Genomic DNA, 20,476 nt, shown 5'->3' with positions numbered 1-20,476 from the left:
CAAACTCTGGGGATCACGGTCAGGGAAGAAGGCAGCTTGGGAAGCAGGAGAAGGAGTCCAGACTAAAGGAACAGTGAGTGCAAGGCTCGGAGGCCCAAAGAAGTATGTGTGCATCCTTCAGGCATCACAGGTGGTGGGTGCAGCTGAAACCCAGGGCATAGGGAGGAGCAGGAGAAGAGCAGGGCCGCTGGGCAATGGTCACCTTGTAAAGAGCCAAGTCGGCCACACCGTGGACTGTGAGCCTCCTCCTGGTGTTAACAGGGACCGAATGAACAAGGTTTATGTGGGAGAGGGGCGTATTTAAATTTGCATTTTGCAGGAGGGCAGAAGATGATTTGAAAGTAGTGAGCCTGGAATAAAGAAGATCTGTTAGGCAGCTGTTTTGGGTTACCCAGGTAAAAAATGATGAAAATGACAAGGTCTTGAACTAAAGCATTGGCTGTTGAGATACAGAGGAATGGATGGATTCTGGAGAGATTCAGGAGAAAATGCAGATGAAGGGTCTCACGCACATCCCCACACTTTCCACCCAGAGTAATTAATGAATGTTGGTAGCTCCCTGAGGGGGAGACAGTGCCTATTTCCCTCAATACAGTGCCTAGCACATGGAGGGTGTCAAATATCTGTTAAATGAATCAATAAGCTAAGTTCCTCTTTCCAATATGACATTCGGACCACTTTCTAAGTGGATGGAACAGCCATATCATTCTTGCTTGTCTAAAGAAGTGAAGTACACTCAAACCAGGAAGTTTAGGTACACATATTTATATTTTGTGTACCTAAAATGGTGACCCTACCCAGCTCAAGGGGTGGAAATGTCTGCCTTGTTAGTTTTTGAGAAGAAATACTTTCATGAGCTCAGTTTTTTTTTGTTTTGTTTTTGTTTTTTTTTTTATCTTAGCCCAAATTATAGAGCAATAGAAGAATTATGAGACATCTTGAGGGAATTCATTTGGAGTGTTTCCCAAAGAAAAGACAAAAGCTTTAATACAAGTCACTTCAGGAAATAACTTCCTAAAACATCTGGAGGAAGGGGCAAAAATGGGAAGGGGGTATCTTTAAATTTGCAGCAATCTCTAGCTCAATGGAAGCATTTCTTTCTGATAAATGCTCCGATACTGATAAGGAGATCTGTGAAGGACTGTTTCTGCCAGGACGGAGGACAAAGAGCTCTTTGATAGCCTTCACCAGTTGCTAGGCAATGGCTGAATGATCGTGATAAACTTCAGCTAAGCAGCTCTAAAGAAATGTTCGTGCATTAATGCCTGATGCATTATGCCAGGGGCTTCGATGTGAAATCAGCATTCACTGGGCATTTGTGATTGCATGAATGTGGTAAATAAATCATCTGGGGGTCATTATTTCCCCTCCCAGAGATATAACCCAAACTCCCTGCTCTGCTTAACTGTTATATTCCTTATGTCAGGATCACAATATTTAAGGAGTTAATGAAGGAAAGAAATGATTTCGATTCAGTGTCTTGTTCCTGGGCAACAAGTTATTAAATATATATCAGAGCAAAGAGAGGGATTTGTTCATAATAATTGGATTTGGTGATTAAAGGAAAAAGGAACTACAGGACTCAGTCATTATACTTTTTCTGCTTTTCAAATCCTCAGTCAACAAAGCGGCATCATACTGTAATGCACAGAAGTTATTCCCTGGATAGCTGCCTCTGCTGACAGAGCGTCCACCCTGACAGAAGGTGAGCTGCTGCAGGCCCCAGAGCTGGCTCCACTTTATCTTTGTGCTCCCAGCACCCAAACACTTTGGTTCCACGGGACATGGAGACACTCACAATTAGTTGTTAAATCAAATTTTCTATTTGGATACTATGAATTTTAAAGATCCTGTAAGGGTGAATCTGCTTTAAAAAGACAGCCAAGTAGACAAAAATTTTGGTAAGCCATGTGAATCAGAGATGTTTGCATTTGCAGCTGCCAGACAGAAATACCAGAGAGTATGTCCTGCCATAGGCCAGACCCAGATAAAAGCAAACAACAGACTTCTGGGCAGATTGGGAGCTCTGGAAGCTCTGGAAATTTTTGCAGTTTTCCATTTCAGAAAATGAGCCCCTTCCTCCATCCTCTCTTCAGGGATGCTGTGTTCCACTTTTATGTGGCTCCCTCCTTCAAAGACCACACAGGCAAGCAGGCAGACTCTTCACCCCTCAATACCCAAAAGGGTCAGACAGTGAGTCATTTGCCTTTGTGCCTGATTGGTTGAGTGATCATTAATTAAAACTCACGTGCACTAAAGTACTACCTCTGATTTGGATGTGTACTTATCTGTCACTGGACAAAGGAAAGCAGGTCTCCTTTATTATAACAATTCAGGCATCAGTAAGCGATATGAAAGATCACTCTGTGGCAGAACAAGACGAAATAGCAATTCATTTAGTGGGTCCAACTTGGTCTGTTTGGGGTAACTTGGAAAGGAGGATGTCCCTTCTGGAGAGGGACTGGGGCCACTACAGATCTAGTTCTGCTTGATAGGATGAGTGGAGAAGCCTGACTCTTCTCATAAATGCATCTCTTTCCAAAATGTTCCCTTTTGTGGCTGGGCTCAGATGGATACCCCATCTCTCCTCTCACTGTTCTTGCCCCTCCTTACCTTCACTCCATTCTGCTAGTCCCTCTCTCTTCTCCAAGACTCCCAGAGGTTTATTTGGTGCCCTAAACTATGTTCCAGGAGCTTGATATTAAACTTTTTTTTATTCTGGTATGAATGCATCCTTAAGCCTCTTCTACTCTTTTGCCACTGATTATGCTCCATTAGAACCTACCCTCTTCAGTAACTGAAGTAGCAAGGCATAACAGTAACATGCAAACTGGTACCTACCACTGTGAGGGCTACCAGGACCACATTTCAAATCACAGACAGGACCACCAAGTAAAGTTGTACAGGTTGTGCACTGCACAAGAGCCCCTGGCCAAGGGGTAAGTTGGGGAAAAAATCCAGCCCCTACTCCACCGGCCAAGAAGTACAATCTGAGGGATTCCCAGATTCCAAATTTGTACAAAAGGGGTTTTATGGGCTGGCAGTGGCCCCATCCTTCTTCTCACCCACCTTCCATATCCTCTATCAGTAAGTGTGAGTGGGGGCTAGAAATACACAAGTGAAAAGAGATCTCAGGTAACTGTGATCTTAACCAAAGGCTGGGAACAAGCCTCCCAGACATCTGGAGTGAATTCTTGACCATCTGTAATACTCAGAGAATAGGTTCTGGCTGTCTGAAGTCAGAACAGAAAAGAAGAAAGACAATGTCAACATGTTTCTACTTTTCTGGAAAATACTTTATAAAGCTTATCACTATACTACTCTGGAAATATACATAATTATATCTCATTGATATCTAGAATTTCAGAATAATCATTTTGAAAACATAATGTGAGTGTGAGTGTGTATGTGTGTGTATGTATGTGGCAGAGGTGTAAAAGGAGGAGCCCAGGAAACAACCTATATCCTATATACTGATGGTTTTTCAGTTTTTCTTATTTTTTACGGCACTTTCTGTTTTTGATAAGATAGTCTATTGCTAAAAATTCCAATAAATTAAGGTTTTAAATAATCACATATAATAAAAGTGCATGCTTTTTCTTTAAAAAGATAGCACATTTCTTTTGAAAATAGTATCTGGGGTGTCAGATCCAACTTCTGCTTTGGTTAACCTTTATGGAAGTATATTTTGAAGACATCTTAGGAATAGGCAGAATGGGACTATCAATTTTAGTAGAAATAAAAAAGAGTCTTAATTTCTTTAAGAGAAAAAGACTGTCAACCGTTAGGCAACTGGGTGAAGTTACGGGGAGCGGTGGACAATACCCACATGGTAAGAAAGCAAGCTGACTCCCTTAGTATATCGGGTTAGGGTGCAACTTCCTCAATTTGGTCTTTTCAATTTCTGGGTGAGACAGGATAAGACTCTCAGACCCTTGCCTCTGGCTCCAAACCTGGAGGCCTGGTCAGCTCCTCCCAGGATGTCCTCATGGCCAGCACTGTTGGTGCCTCTCTCTATGCCATCTGGTTGATTTGGTCAGGGCAAGAAGCCAGGTCCCTGGGGTAGATTTCACCACAAAAGCCTCACTGTCACCACACATACAGCTACCCTGTCCAGTGATTCTTAATATTTCACCTAGAGCAGTCTCAGCAACAGGGAGGAGAAGAAACATAATTGCTGGCTTCCTGGAGCTCAGGTTAACTATTTGGACCCAAATCTGGTATCTAAATGAAAAGCAAAGCTTTCTCTATATTGAGAAATTTCTTTACAAGGTACTTACTCAAAACAAGTTTATTGATGAAAAAGTATGTGGATATCCTCTGTTGACAATGAAATGGTGTTCTGTGTAAATAATGTGCAGAATCTGTTCTTGTTTCCTTTGAGAAAAATAGAACAATTCATGGTCTAAATTGTGGGGTGATTTTTGGAACTTCAGTGACCTTTTCCTCTACGTATGTTTGCTTATACCAAGGGTGTTCTTGGAGTGTGGGGGATGACTTTTCCAAAGAAATGTTTCACAGCAGTCTCAGATGCCTATGGATGCTTTCAGTCTAGCAGCCCACACAGAACACCCTGAGAAGTGGGATAGCGGGGCACGTCAGCTGACTGAGGGGCAACAATGGCTAATAGGCCGTGAAGCAAAGAGACCACGGGCAACAAGTGACTGGAGCAACACGAGGTGGAAAGCTTTACTCCCCTATGGAGAAGCTGGCCAGCCACAGATGGACAGTCAGATTACAAGATTATGTTGTACGACAAAGCTACTGCATTCTTGCAGGAGCCTGATAGGTCTGAGGCCATATGGGATAATTTGTCTCACCCCATGACCCAGACAGTGGAATGCAACCAACATATTTTCTGCTGGCTTCAGGCCAAACCATATTTCCTGCTTTTTGCATGTGCACAAGAGTGTGTTACACTGGCTGGTTCTAAATCATTGAAGCAAGTGGACACTTGGACAGTAACTGGTGTGTTGGAACACCTCGCTTTCTCTCCATAGTCTTTAGACAAAGTAAGTTTAGTGGAGTACAGCCTCAAAACAAATGATCTTGTCACTCTGTCAGAAAGTTCTGAATTTGCTGGGGGTAAAAATACTATTTTGTTTTACTGTGGTCATTCAGAAATTATTATTGGTCCTCCACTGGAGAACTTCAAGAACCCTAGTGAAGACAAAAAAATCTTGTCTACTCCCTGGTGTGATGTATTTTAATATTTAGTAACTGTGTACCAAAAAATACATGGGAAGGTAGGATTTCATATTGTAATGTCAGAGTTGTCTCAGCTTTTGCAAGTCAAGAAGGAACTACAGGGCATCAAGTCCTTGTGTCTGTGGGTAGGTCCTACGGACAGAAAATGAAGTCTATTACAGCAGCCGTGGCCTCTTTCCCAGGGTAGCTCTAAGACATTAGAAATAAAGCATGTGACAGTTTATCTCAGTTCACTCAGAAACCAAAGACAGTTCTCAGAAAAATTAAAGGGACTGACAGACACAATGCAAGGGGTTGTTGATGACATTCCAAGTTCATAGATCAGAAGACTCAATAAAATTAAGATGGCAAAACTTCTCAAATTGCTTTACAGATTTAACACAATCCCCATCAAAATTCCAGCTTGTTTCTTTGCAGAAATTGATACACTGATTCTAAAATTCATGTGGAAATTCAAGGGACTAATAATAGCCAAAATAATCTTGAAAAAGAACAAAGGTGGATGCCTTACACTTCCTGATTCCTAAATTTCCTACAAAGTTATAGTAATCAAGACATGGTGCTGGCAAAAGGGCAGGCATATAAATCAATGGAATAGAATTGAGAGTCCAGAAATAAACCCTCTCCCATTTACAGTTAATTGATTTTTGACAAGGGTGCCAAGACAATTCAATAGTAAAGAGTAATAAGTCTTTTCAAATAAATAATGCTGGGACAACCGCTAGTCACACGCAAAAGAATGAATTTGGACCCCTACTTCACATCATATACAAAAATTAATGCAAAATGTATCAAAAACAGAGGAAGGCTTATTGTAAAGGTCCCTAGATTGTAAGCTCTTATAGCAGTTACATCTACTCCTGAGTTGTAATGGTTATTTCTAAATTCTGAGATGCTGAGCTCTTTGTGTATAACCTGGTCAGTCCCTGGAACTTTGAGTATCTGTGTGACACCTGAGACTCAGAGCCAGAGTCTGGCAGCTATGAATGTCAGCATTACCCCGTACAGCAAATGTTAAGGAATCTGAAAAAAGATCAGACTTCAATTAGAGATATGAATGAAATGGACTTGGTTAGGACTAAGGTAAATCAGACTGAAGGGTAAAGGACGATAGTGATGGTGTTTTAAAACCCCAACTTCTGTGTGAGACCAAAAGAAGAGATGTTTATTAGATGCAAAATCTATATTTTTTGTAACACACTACATAATTTAACTTGTATGGTCAGTTTATTCAAACAACATAATTACATGGAACGTTGAAAAGGGAGTGAAATCTGGTTGGTTGTACAGGTTACCTCCAATACATCCCAGAGTAATTTGGGCAGAGAATAAAAACGTATTGCAAAGCCCCCTTGAGGGACTAGGGGAAAATGCAGAAATATTAAATTTCCCTACCTGGGGAATTAATGATATTCTCACAAGCATTTGGGGCTACCAATTTAGAAGGCCAAGCCCTCGATCTTGGGGCTTGCCCTTATGAAGTTTGTAACTGCAAAGGAGAGGCTAAGCTTACTTAAAATTTTGCCTGAGAGTCACCCCCAGAGAACTTTTTTTGTTGCTTAGATGTAGCTTCTTTCTCTAAACTAACTCTGCAGGCAAACTCACTGCCCTCCCCTCTACATCAGACATGACTCCCATGGGTGTTAGTCTCCCTGGCAACATGGGACACGACTCACAGGGATGAGCTAGGCCCTGGCATAGTAGGATTGAGAAAGCCTTCTTGGACCAAAAAGGGGAAGAGAAATGAAACTAAATAAAGTTTCAGTGGTGGAGAGATTTCAAATGTAGTCGACAAGTCATTCTGGAGGTTATTCTTATGCACTATATAGATATCCCTCTTTAGTTTTTAGTGTATTGGAGTAGCTGGAAGGAAATACCTGAAACTGTTGAACTGTAGCCCAGTAGCCTTTATTCTTGAAGATGAGTATATAACTATATAGTGTGATCATGTGATTGTGAAAAGTTTTTGGCTCCCACTCCCTTTATACAGTGTATGGACAGATGAGGACCAAAATAATAGGGAGGGACAGGGGGTATGGGATTGTTTTGGGTGTTCTTTTTCACTTTAGCTTTTATTCTTATTCTTTTTTGTGTGTGGTAATGAAAATGTTCAAAAATTGATTGTGGTGATGAATTCACAACTATATGATGGTACTGTGAACAACTGATTGTACACCATAGATGACTGTATGGTGTGTGAATATATCTCAATAAAATTGAATTAAAAATGTATCAAAGACCTAAGTGTAAGAGCTAATATTATAAAACTCTTAGGAGAAAATAAAGATAATAAATAGTCATGACCCTGGATTAGACAGTGGCTTTTTTTCTTTTCTTTTCTTTTTTTGGATATGATAGCATAACTAAGCACCAACAACAAAAGAAAAAAATAGATATATTGGATTTCATCAAAATTACAAACTTTGCACCACAGAGGGCACCATCAAGGAAGTGAAAAGACAATCCACAGAATGGGAGAAAATATTTGCAAAACATTTACCTGATAAGGGACTTGTATCTAGAACATATGAAGAACTCTTGCAACACAATAATAAAAAGACAGCCCACATTTTTTAATTGGGATTAAAGGATCTAAAAAGACATTTATCCAAAGAGGATATAAGAATGACTAATAAAAACATGAAAGGATCTTCATCATCAGCCATCAGGTAAATGCTGATCAAAACCACAATGAGATACCACTTCATACCCACTAGGATGGATGTAATCAAAAAGGTAGACAATAACAATGTTGGTGAGAATGTGGAAAAACTGGAGCCCTCATACAGTGGGGGTGGGAATGTAAAATGGTGCAGCCACTTTGGAAAACAGTTTAGCAGTTCTTTAAAAGGTTAAACATTGAGTTACCATAAGATCCAGCAGTCCTAAGTACCTACCCAATATATTTATATCCACACAAAAACTTGTATGTGAATGTTTATAGCGGCATCATTCATAATAGCCAAAAGTGGAAACAGTGCAACTGTCTGTGAACTGATGAATGGATATATAAGGTGAGATGAGATGAATGGAAATAGAATCCAAACAATGGAATATTATTTGACAATCAAAAAGAAAGAAGTACTGATATATGCTGCCATATGGATGAAACTTGAAAACATTATACTAAGTGAAGGAGTTCAGTCACAAAAAACCACATCTTGTATGAATCTGTATAATACGAGAATAGCAAATCTATAGAGATTGAAAGTAGATTAGTGGTGCCTAGGCTGTGGCGGGGTCGGGGGGAGGTGAGTAGGGGATATAGGAGAAGTAACTGCTAATGGGTACAGGGTTTCTTTGTGGAGTGATGAAAATGCTCTAAAATTGATTGTAGTGATGATGGGGCCCTCTGTGAATATAATGAAAACCATTGATTTTTACACTTTAAATAGGTGATTTGTAGGATATGTGATTATATCTCAATAAAGCTGTTATCTAAAAAAAAAAAAAAAAAAAAATAGAGGCTGCTGGTTATCAGCACTGCTCACCATGGCCCTCTCCAATAACTCCCAGAGGTCTTGGTCCATGCCGAAAATAAAATCTCAGCATATGTTCCCCTAGCTCACCGCCACCATCCACACTTCCTCGAATAAGTTGGTTTGTAGCAGTAGGGTACAGTGTACAGTGGTTAAGAGAGCTGGCTCTAGAGTGGGATTGATGCAAATCCTGCCTTTGCAATTTATTAACTCTTAGAACTTGTTCAAGCCAGCTTCCTCATCTGTAAAGAAGAAAATAATATTTCCTGTCTCAAATAGTTATGAACCTGTAATAAACATTCAATAAGTATTATCTATTACTATCATTATAGAGCCTTCTTGTGTGTATTTTTCCTAAAAGTTAACACAACCCTTGCTCCATAATTTCCTAAATGTGACTTTTCTGATCTGGAGGCATAAAATTCTCTTCTGAAATATCTATCTTCTGAAAATATGAACCATCACTAAAGGGGACACTTGGCTTGCTATAACCAATCTCTGTTTAAACGTAAACATTAAAAATTATTTGAAGGATACTGAAACACCATCAATATGGAAACAAATGTCTTATTTTACTTTTTGTAGAAATGAATGCCTATGAATGTACTCAATTCATTTATCCCAATGTTCAATAACTTTCCTATTGAATTCTTGTTGGTCATTTTTCTTAATATGTTTTAAACTTTTATTAGTTTTTTTTTTTTTTTTTTTTTGTTTTTAAGATAGGTTTGGCTTGGTGTATTAAAAAGATCAGGCTTTTTTGCAGCATAAAAATTATAATGATAACGTTTCCCGGAAGCTTAATTTGTATCAAGCGCTGCTAAGCCCTTTAAGTATCTTGTGCTTGATTCTGCCCTCAATCCTGTGAGGCAGAGGTGGCAGAGCCTGAAGCAACTTCAGAGCCAGAAGAGAGAGCAGGAATCATCATGCTGAACACAGAAGGTATGGCCTCCCTCTGACCATGGCCTGCATTCAGGCCAGGCAGAACCCAGAAAACAGCCTAAATAGAGCATGGCACTTGCTATTTATTAAGCCCCTTCAAGCATCCCCATCAGGAGCACCATGGACAATCCCACCACCACACAGTACACCAACCTCATGTACAACTTCACCTTGAAGGCATGGAGCACCATGCATGAAATGACCCACAGAATGACTTCACCTTCCCTCACATTCACTCCCCGAAAAATGAAATCATGATTGCACCAGATAAGGACTATTTCCTGATCGTGATTCAGAATCCAACTGATTAAGACACTCTCTTGGATCCCTCAGTTAGTCCTTAATTTAATGCCCCACCCCCAAGAATAACAGTGTTAGTCATGCCCAGCCAATCAGCATGTGGAAATTGCCTTGGAGCCTATTCACCCACCCAGTGGCCAAGGCTGGGCTGGCAGCTCTGCCCACACCACCAAGGGGTCCTTCTCAGGGGTCCCTCACTCTGATCACTGTGTTGTTTGGAGCAAGAGTTTATGAGAAACCCACACCTGGCTTCCTTCTGACCTTTAGTTTTTGGAAAAGGCTTTTTCTTTACTAAAAATACCTGAAATGCTAAAACGAGAGAGAGAGAGAGAGAGAGAGAGAGGGAGAGAGAGAGAGAGGGAGAGAGTAGAGGAGTGGGAGGGGGGATTGAGTGGAGAGTTGGATAGAGAGATACGAGGGCTCTCCTCTCCTCCGCTCATCAATCCAAACTCCCGCCCTCCCGACCTCCACCCTCCCAACAAAAGCCTCCCCCGCCCCACCGAACTCCCTCCCCCCCCGCCCTCCTCCGCCCTCCCTCCTCAATAAAAGGAAGGAAGGAAGGAAGAAAGAAAGAAAGAAAGAAAGAAAAAGAAATCGAGATCCCAATTTGCCTGGACATCTAATGCAGTCTTCCAAGTCTGTACATCAGGAGCAAAAACACTGTTCTTCCTGAGTCACAGTTAGCTTGATGTACTTCCCAGCTGAAACCGTGAGGCCCATAAATAAGGAAAAACTCCCATCATATGGTGAGAAAGCTGGTACCAAACCATATTATGAATCTTCATGACTTAAAACACTATTATAAAAAAAAAGAAAATTTTGAACTTTTATTTCTGGCAATGAATATTTTAATATCTGCATATGAACCATAATATTAATATTTGATACTTCCTGTCTCACTAAAGTAAACCTAGTATTTACCTAGTATTTACTTAGGTAAACCTAAGAATTCTTATGGTTTATTCCAGTCATTATTTCCTCAATACTCAAAAAAAAAATACCACTGAGGTCCTACTAAGTGCTTCACGTCAATTCACATTTATTCCCCCCATGCTGGCCTGAATTCTGATAGTTGGATCCTGCAACACGTAGGCTCAAGAGTACTGTACCTGCAAAATCTACAAAAAGCTGTCACTGGATGGCAAATTAATTAGACCTAGCAATAATATTTCTGAAGTAAAAATGTGTCTATTTATGGAGATGTTACCAAATTTTCATTTTTTTCCTGAAATGTCAACCTGGGTATGTTTCCCTGGAGTAGCAAAGAACAGCACGAGGTGTTAAGTTGGCCTGCTTCCCATTTCTAGCTGCAGCCCTTGGCTCTCACCTGACCATCCGGGGAGGCAGCGGCAGTGGCCTGAGGTGGGGTGGCAGCCATCTGCGTGGCTGCAGTCACAGCGCTCAGCACAGTTGAGCCCATACGTGCCATCCTGCGTGAGACAGCATTGGAGACGAGAGTAGGACGTGAGGCGTGATACGAGACGAAAGGGTGTCAACCGGGTACGTATCCTGCTCTCCCAGGGCACCTCTTGGGTACATGAGTTATGATGGCCCCTTCCCATGTCTTCTCCCCCACTTCCCCCAAAGCTATACACCCAGGGGTCCATGTTTTACAATCACTAACACCTCAGTTTATGCCTGATATAATGGTATGAATGGTGAAACAAACAGCTTGTTCTTATACCCTTATATGCCAATTAATTAAATGAACATCTTCTTATCAGACCATAGGCCTCAGTTCATTTTCTTTTTCCTTTTGCTCCTAAAGAATTTACAAAATAGTTCAGGGTTCCCTACAACACATTCTATTCTTGTGGAGGGCTATGACCCAATAAAGAAGCTCTAAAATTAAGAAAATATTGTAACTCTAAATGACTTGAATTCCATACGCTGCCCACGGGATACACGGAACTAGAAAGAAAAATGAAAACCTTTTGCTCCTTTTTTCCTAATTGCTATCCTCCTTTCCATGGAGAAGTCTAAAGAACGTGAGGTATTCTGCATCAAGTTTCTAAGAGAAGCTGGAGTACAGGTTGGGAGCCTCTCCTCACTCTTTCCCTCCCAGGTCTTCATGTTTTCGTATGCACATCAGTTTTGGTGGCCCAATGGAGATGAGACTCTTATTGGACATGACAATTTAGTTTGTCGGAGAGGACTAAGAGAAACATTAGGTGCACAATTACCAAGAGGGAGGAATATGAGAACCAGCATAAAACAGCTATTGGGTGCCAAATGGCATAATCACTTGCCATTTTCCACAACTTCCTAAAAGTTTAAAAATTAAACCATTTTTTAGACCCCACTAATGTTTGATAGGGCTGCATAGGATTTAGCTTTGTCATGCCGGTTACACGTTTTCAGAGTGCAATGATATGAGCCACTAAACCATCAGCCTTTACTGATTTACTAAAGCACCTATGTACAAGAAAGGACAAGATTATGCCAAGGGCTTTGCTTTGTTTACAATCAGATGGGGAATCAAAGGCAATCTTCAAGTCCATTTCAAAATACCAATAATTTGGTTGAATGAGAGGCAGCAAAGCTAACTTAACTCCGTCTGAGAGGTTTGGACGGCATGCAAAGCCCAGGGCACGGTCCTCTCTGGTTGGGAGTGGGCTGTACTTAATGAGGAGAAGGTCCAGGGAGAAAAGAGCCTCTGCACAAGGCCCTCCCAGGGACCCTGTCCAGTGGAGTCATGTTGTTGCCTCACCATCAGAGTAATCTCCCAGAGATAGAGAACACACTCCACTGAGAGGATGTTTAATGGCTCAGGAGAAAAGAACTGTGGTAGGTGGAAAGAGGGAAGTAAAAGAGGGAAAGAACTGGCCAGGTGCTAGGGGTAGAAAGAGAAAACAGCACACTACTAGTGAATGTGCTTCCCATTTGTACCCTCTGTCAGCTTGCAGCAGATGCAGTATGGGATTGCTTATCTGTAGATATCTAAAGTGGGGCAAGGGAATCGAGTCAGCCTTGAACTGGGTGAAATTAGGATATTCTTATGACTGCTGAGATATTTTTGTGAAAAGACAGCTGCTTCCAAACCTTCTTTCACCACCTCACTGAGCATTTCTGTGACACCAGTCACCACCCTCCTTTCAACTCCCCACCACTTTCCACCCCAAAGGGTGGACGATTTCCATTACAATGGAACCAAAATATTTATAGAGCTGACAGGCATACACTGGGCACTTGACAAATGCTATTGACTAGCTGCCACCAAGAGACGGGAGTACTAAGAACAGAGAAAATAAAGAGAGGAGGGGAGGATAGGGGTAGAGAAGAAGGAAAAGAAGTCAGGATCTTTTACAAAGCTAATCTTATCCACTTTCCATGTCTATCTTTCAGTTCCAATCCTATATCCAACTTGAACCCCAACACCTTAATTCTTCTAACAGTTACTGAGGGTTGGTTCACACTCAGCCACTTTAACCAGGAAAACTGCAAAAATATGCCAAACCCCCATCATCAACTCCTCCCAGGCATTCCACCTTGGTGCCTTGGTTTGGGTTTACCTGGCAGGGAAGTTCGCATTTCTCTCCACGCCATCCTGGTGCACACGTGCAGGTTCCATCCAGGGTGTTGCAAGCTCCCCCGTTGAGGCACTGGCATGTTAAGTTACAGCCAAAGCCCCACGTGCCGCTGGGACAGCGGATGGAGCAGTCCACCCCGTGCCAGCCTGCCACGACAAGAATGTCGGAGGATGTGAGGAAGCAAAGGCAGCAGGGAGTGTTGATGAGCCTTTCCAAGCCACATTTCCCTATAGAAACATCTTGGAGATGCACAACAGTGTCCCCCAGCCCCAGCAGCAGCCAGCATTGGCCCTCCATTAAAGGCCTCCAACGGAAATGAACAAAAGGCACCCCTGAGTTCCCAAACAGCAGTGTGGGCTATGTGATCTGTCAAGGATGCCAACACTGAGAAGCAATTCTGGGCTTTTGAGGAAGAGATGAAATGTGGGGGGAGGGCACCTTTAATATGCAGTGATGTGCCCCATGGGATGCTGAGTTTTGTTCAGATCAGGAAAGGGAAACATTTATACAGGCGGGAGAAGGAAGGTTTGCATTTGAAAAAAAACCCATCATTAAAGCAGGGCCCAGGTAGTCAGGGCCCTGGCTACTGCAGCACCTACACATGAAAGTGCTCTGGCTCTGACATAACAGTTGGGGTTTGGCTGCATTTTTGGTGATGACTCCAGGCCAGCCAATTTAGGGGCATGGACATGTCTGCTTGCTTACGCTTCTCCAGAAGTGTAGAGACTCACAGACTTTTGGAGCTGGAGCGACTTCAGAGATCATCTAATCTGAGCCTCTTCCCTTGACCCATTAAAGCATTAGAATCCACAATGGGTTTGCTGAAGTCATGCACTGAATTTGGGCACAACCAGAGCTAGAACCCGGGTCAAGGTTTCTTTACTGTGACTTTATAACAAGACCATGACTAAAAACAAGACTCATTCATCCACTCTTACCTGCTTTGCAAGTGCAAGAACCATCCACAGGGGAGCAGATGGCATCATTTTTACAACCACAGTGAGAGGAGCAGTTTATCCCATAGGTTCCCAGAGGGCATGGGATGGAGCAGTCAATTCCCTAGACAGGCACAAACAGGAAAATGCATGCAATTATACTGCTGAAATAAGGCCGATGCAAATAAACAAAAATATATCTTGACAATGCTAAATTATATGTCCTCTCTAATTTTAGCATATTGTATTCAAAAGATAAGTTCTAATGTCACCAGCATACAAACTCTAGAGACTCAAGGGCAATGCTAGCTGTCCTGTGTTTAGGATATGGTATTAAATGAGACTGAAAAAAACCTGCTGACTTCATTAATTTTGCCTTTGTGGCAAATAAAAAACCCTTCGTCCTTGTTCAGACAAGTAGATACACAATAAGTTAGAACTGCAAAATTACTGTCAATAAATAAACATAAATATTAGCTATATTAAATCACGATGCTTTCTAGACTTCCTTAAATAATATGTAATACTATTAGCAGGCTAAGTAAAGCAACAAAACCCCCACCCTGCCAGCAGCATGATCCAATTCACTATCTGACAGCGAGCATTAAACATAGAAGTGGGCTACTGGAGATTCTTTCCTTCAAAAAGAGAAGACTTTCTTAAGACAAGGCTAACTCAAGCGGGTCTCCCCCAACCACCTGTCACATCGGTTAGAAAACCCAATGATGATTCTCAATGTTGCGACTCCCACCAGTTCTGCATTATGTGCTCTGGGATCAACATTCTTCACAGTTTAATATTCTCCACTTTAAAATGGGAGGCAATGATTTAAGAATAACCCAGTTTTCTTTAAAACAAGGATTCATAACCTGGGGCTAAGAAATCCTAGAAACTGCAGGCAAAATTCTGCTCTAGTGTCATATATCTATTTTTTTAGGGTCCAGGTTCTCAAAGGGTCTGGAAACTTATATATTACTAATCATAGAATGTAAATACATAATAGAAGCTAACAATGTTTTCTGTGTCTTCAAATTGCATGGAATTAAAGAAAATTGTTAATAATACCTATCATGCTTAGAAAAGTAATTTCCCTGCTGTCTATAAAACACAGTAAGATCATTACTTTAAGGATACAGTGCATAATTCATTACATATATTTACATTAAAAATTAATGCCACATGGATTCTTTTCCAGCTTTCCTTGTCATCATTCTAAGGTAATTACTTCTATGTCCATTAGTACTTTTCTATTTATTCTCTTTTGCAATAATTGTGTGTATGGTTTTCACAGATTCAGTGTATTTCAGAAACAGTCATATAAAGCAAGGTAATGCTATACTCCACATTGCACCCCCTCTTCTCCTTCCTGCAAAGCCCAAGTCACTCACTTTGAATCCTGGGGCACAGGTGCACTTTCCAGTCACACTGTCACAGTCAGCCCCGTTTTGGCAGCTGCAGATCTGCTGGCAAGATTCCCCGTAGAATCCAGGAGAGCATGTCTCATTACAGTAGAGTCCAGACCAGCCTGGCTTGCAGGCACACTCTCCAGACATGGGGTGACAGCTGAGAGACGTGGATGAAACGAACGAGTCACTCTGGGGTAAACATGACACCCAAGTCCCATGCAAATGTTGCTTTAGCCATGATCACTAAATGTGTAGGTAATTTCATGCACAAGAATTCAAACTTCATTCCCAGGCTTGAGGTGACTTAATCATTGGCCGCAACTGGATTGATACTATGGAAATGTTGCATGAAATCGGCCTCATGCTCTAACAGGATGACAATTACAACCACATCCTTTTGTCTGAAATTCATTTCCACTTTCTTAAATCAAAAGCACTAATTTGATAAGTGGTCCACTCTATGAAAAGCCCTAAAGAAGTCCATCTGATGAACAGTCCCTAATCAGTTAGCCAGGGTGATGTCCAAGGAACTAAAAAAGCAGTAACCGATTCAGCCTGTTTCTTGTCGAGGCTCCCCATTCCTGGTAGCAGAGCAGCTCTCTCTACCTGAAACAGCAGCCACACTAATGGGCCAGGCAGCCAGCTGTCGCTCCACAGCAAATGGGCACATCAGCTGTGCCAAGATGCACGCTTAAGTGGGATGGACACAACAGGGTACTCTGTTGCACAATGGCTAAAAACACATGTGCTTCTCACCAAAGGAAAATTATAACAATCAAACTACTTCTGCTGATAATTGGAAGGCTGTTTAAAGATGGCCTTTCTCTCCTGATAGAGATAAAACCCTCCCCTTACCTAGGCCCACAACAAAATTCATTGTGGGCATCCAGACATTTGCTAAACGACTTCTCATCAGAGGGTTGTTCATGGATCTTCTATCTTGTAAAGAACAATGAACTTGGGGCAGGGAGAATGAAGACTGAGGATGGAATTCCCATTCTCCTACTACCTCGGTGACTTTAGTGAGATCACATAAGCTCCGTAGGCTTGAAGTCCTAGTCGGTCAAGTGAGGGTCTCAGTCACACCCAATAATCTCATTTCCCAAGTTTTTTTGTTTTGTTTTGTTTGTTTTTAAAGAAAAAGCTCGTGGGTTAAACAGCATGTTCATCTCTTAAAGGAATTTATTTAAAAATACTTTTAGTCCCTGCTGCAAACATTTGCCTACAAGAAAAGGCCTAGGCATTCATCATGGGCATAATCAGAAAGCATGGGAAGAAGGAAAATCAAAGCACAACTCTAAATGTGAGATGGTTTCTTGGGGATAGAAAGGTTTGGATTCAGAAGACAAAGGTTTGAGTCCCAAATCTTCAACATATCTACTATTTACCCTTGGTCAAGTCACATATCCTTGTACAAACACCTGACATCTCCTTGGCATCTCAAACTTAACATGTCAAAAACTGAAGCCTTGAAAAAAATAGATAAATGGGACCTCACCAAAATTAAAAACTTTTGTGCCTCCTAAGAGTTTATCATGAAAGTAAAAAGACAACCTACACAATGGGAGAAAATATTTAGAAACTACATACCTGATAGAGGATTAATATCAAGAATTTATAAAGAAATCTTCAAACTTAACAAAAAAAGATAAACAACGTAAGTTATAAACGGGCAAAATATTTGAACAGACATCTCTCCAAAGAAGATATATATATAAATGGCCAGAAAGCACATGAAAAGATGCTCAACATCATTAGCCATCAGGGAAATGCAAATCAAAACCACAATGAGATACCATTTCACACCCATTAGAATGACTTCTATTAAAAAAATGGAAAATAACAAATGCTAGAGAAGACATAGGAACACCCATCATTGCTGGTGGCAATGTAAAATGGTGCAGTCACTCTGGAAGACAGTTTAGCAGTTCCTTAGAAAACTAAGTATAGAATCACTATATGACCCAGCAATCCCACTACTAGGTATATACCCCAAAGAATTGAAAGCTGGGACTCAAACAGATATTTGCACACTGATGTTCATAGCGGCATTATTCACAATTGCCAAAAGATGGAAGCAATCCAAGTGTCCATCAACCGATGAATGGATAAATAAAATCTGGTACATACATACAGTGGAACATTATTCAGCCATAAAAAGGAATAAAGTCCTAATACATATGACGCCATGACATGAACCTTGAACACATCATGTTGAGTAAAATAAGCCAGACACAAAAGGACAAATATTGTATCACCTTACCAATTTAAAACAACTAGAATAAGTAAACTCATAGAGTCAAAATCTAGAATACAGGCTACTGGGGCCCAGGCTGGGGAAAGGGAGTGGGAAGTTAAGGCTTAAAATGTACAGCATTCCTTTTTAGAATGATGGAAATGTTTTGGTAGTAGATGGTGGCAATGGTAGCACAGCATCATGAATGTAATTAACAGCACTGAAATATATATCTGAATATGATTAAAAAGGAAATGTCTGATGTCTATATGGTAAGAGAATAAAAATTTTAAAGAAAGAATCCATGGAACTACAGTACACAGTGAGCCCTAAATTAAACCATGGACTTTAACTAAGTACAGTTGTAAAAATGTGTTATCATCAATTGTTTCAAATGATCCACACCAATGCAGGGTGTTGGTGATGGGGTGGTGTGTGGGAATCCCATATCTTAGGCATGATTGTTCTGTAAACCTACAACTTCTCTGATTAAAACAAACAAACAAACAAACAAAAAAAACTGAACCCTTGTTCTATTTCTTTTCCCTCCTTATTCATTTTTTACCCCCTAATCATCCCCATTTCTAGAAATGGCAACCCAGTCACTGAATTGTTTAAACCAGAAACCTAGGAGTGATTCCTGATCACTCTTTCTCCCTCATCTCCCATATCGAATTCATCACTAAGATCTATCAATGCCAACTCCAAAATACATCTTTTTTTACCCCAAAATATATCTTGAATCCATTCACATCCTTCATCTTCCCTGTCACCATCCTGCTCTAAGCCAACATCTTGAATAGCCTCTCAACTTTTCTACCTGCATCCTCTCATATAGCACCACCTAAAAATTAGATTGTATCATACTGTTGGGGATTGGATTATATCCCCCACATAAGGAATGTTCAGGTCCCAACCCCTGATCCTGTAATGTGAGCCCATTTGTAAATAGGACTTTGAAGATGTGATTAGCTAAGGTGTGCCCAGGCTGAATGAGGGCGGGCCTAATCCAAAATAGCTGAAGTCTTTATAAGCAAAGGAAATTGGACACAGAAAGAGAAACTACAGAGACAGCCAGAAGCTGGAAGTCAACAAAATCCAGAAGAAAAAAGAGAAGATGCCTTCATGTGCACTGCCATGTAATAGAAAGGCCAAGGAACCCCAAATTTTGCCAACCAGCTAGAAGACACCGACCCCAGGAGGAAGCAAGACTTCCAGCCTCTGAAACCATTAGCCAATAAATTCCTGTTGCTAAGCCAACCCATTCATTGTGGGGTATTATTTTAGCAGCTGGGAAACTAAAACACATACCATTTTCCTCTTAAAACTCTTCAAAGCTCCTCACTATGCTTAAAATAAAATCCATTCTGCTTAATATATCAAGAATGAGTATATGTTGTCCAAACCAGGGCATTTTTAAGAGCAGAGGGGTAGCTTCTAATCACTGCACCAGAACAAAAGGCTTAAATCAGACTATCCCAGGGAAACTGGGATGTATCATCACCCTAAAGTTAGTGCATAGGCCCTCATCATCTCTTCTTCTACTAGCACTCTCTCTCGCCTTTACTATGCTCAACTCCATTGGACTTTTAGTTGGTAAAAGCATCAAGGCTTTTCAAGTTCAGGGCCTTTGCATATGCTATTCCTTGTAGCTACAATGCCATTCTCCCACTGTTTGTCTGGCCCTCTCAGCCTCAGCTTAAATGTCTCTCCCTTAGAGAAGCCTTCCCTGACCACCGAAATTTAAATTAGTTCTCTCCTGTTACCGTCTTTCACAGCACCCTGTCCTTTCATCTCACTTATCGTAATTTATAATCATAAAGTATATGATTATAGATGTTTTATAGTCAAAAATAAAAATATATTTTAAATAATGTTAAAAAAATAAAAGATAAATGTTTATTTTTACAATTGTTCCGTATCTTCCTTCTCCTCTAGACTGCAAGCACCATGAGAGCAAGAATTAAGCATGTTTTGTTAACCTGTTCTTTGCACACAGTAGGCCTACAGTATTTATTGAGTGAATGAATGAAAACGTCACAGTTAACACATCGCAAAGTCTGACTCTAGGGATCTTGCTTTCCTATACTAATCTGCTTCTCCATGATATCTCTGAATCATTGAGAAATGTAAAATTATAATCAGTATATCTATATTCAAAGTCAAGATTTTCTTTCAAATCAGTTTTTAAAGTGTTTAAAGTCTTAGAAAGGGAATAGCCATAAATTGCAGGGAACACTTGCTTATGTGATGTTTATAATGATATTGTAGGTGGATGAGCAGACTAGCATCTAACAATTATTCAGCATTGAACACATGCTCACACCATCCTCCGGGTCAGATAAATTTTATAAATGAGGAAACAGGCCTAGAAATTTACTCAAAGTCTCACACAGGTAGTGGCAGAATCAAAACTTGAACTGAGGTTTATTTATCTATT

At 40.8% G+C, this 20,476-nt stretch overlaps 1 protein-coding gene across 5 annotated transcripts in view; it reads right to left on the bottom strand.

Annotated features, from left to right (window-relative positions):
- MEGF10 (multiple EGF like domains 10) overlaps positions 1–20,476 on the bottom strand; it is a 174,296-nt gene that overhangs the window by 27,253 nt on the left and 126,567 nt on the right. For all 5 annotated transcript variants that reach the window (XM_037802087.1, XM_037802088.1, XM_037802089.1 and 2 more), the window contains 4 exons: positions 15,783–15,957; positions 14,398–14,518; positions 13,442–13,605; positions 11,257–11,359 (listed from right to left, as the gene is read on the bottom strand). In XM_037802087.1, the coding sequence (XP_037658015.1) occupies positions 11,257–11,359; positions 13,442–13,605; positions 14,398–14,518; positions 15,783–15,957 (563 nt within the window). The remainder of the gene's footprint in view (positions 1–11,256; positions 11,360–13,441; positions 13,606–14,397; positions 14,519–15,782; positions 15,958–20,476) is intronic.

The sequence above is a fragment of the Choloepus didactylus genome, chromosome 13 (genome assembly GCF_015220235.1).
Source record: "Choloepus didactylus isolate mChoDid1 chromosome 13, mChoDid1.pri, whole genome shotgun sequence".
NCBI classification, from domain to species: Eukaryota; Metazoa; Chordata; class Mammalia; order Pilosa; family Megalonychidae; genus Choloepus; species Choloepus didactylus.
The sequence above is the reverse complement of the archived record's forward strand: the minus strand, read 5'-3'. Positions and strand labels throughout refer to the sequence as shown.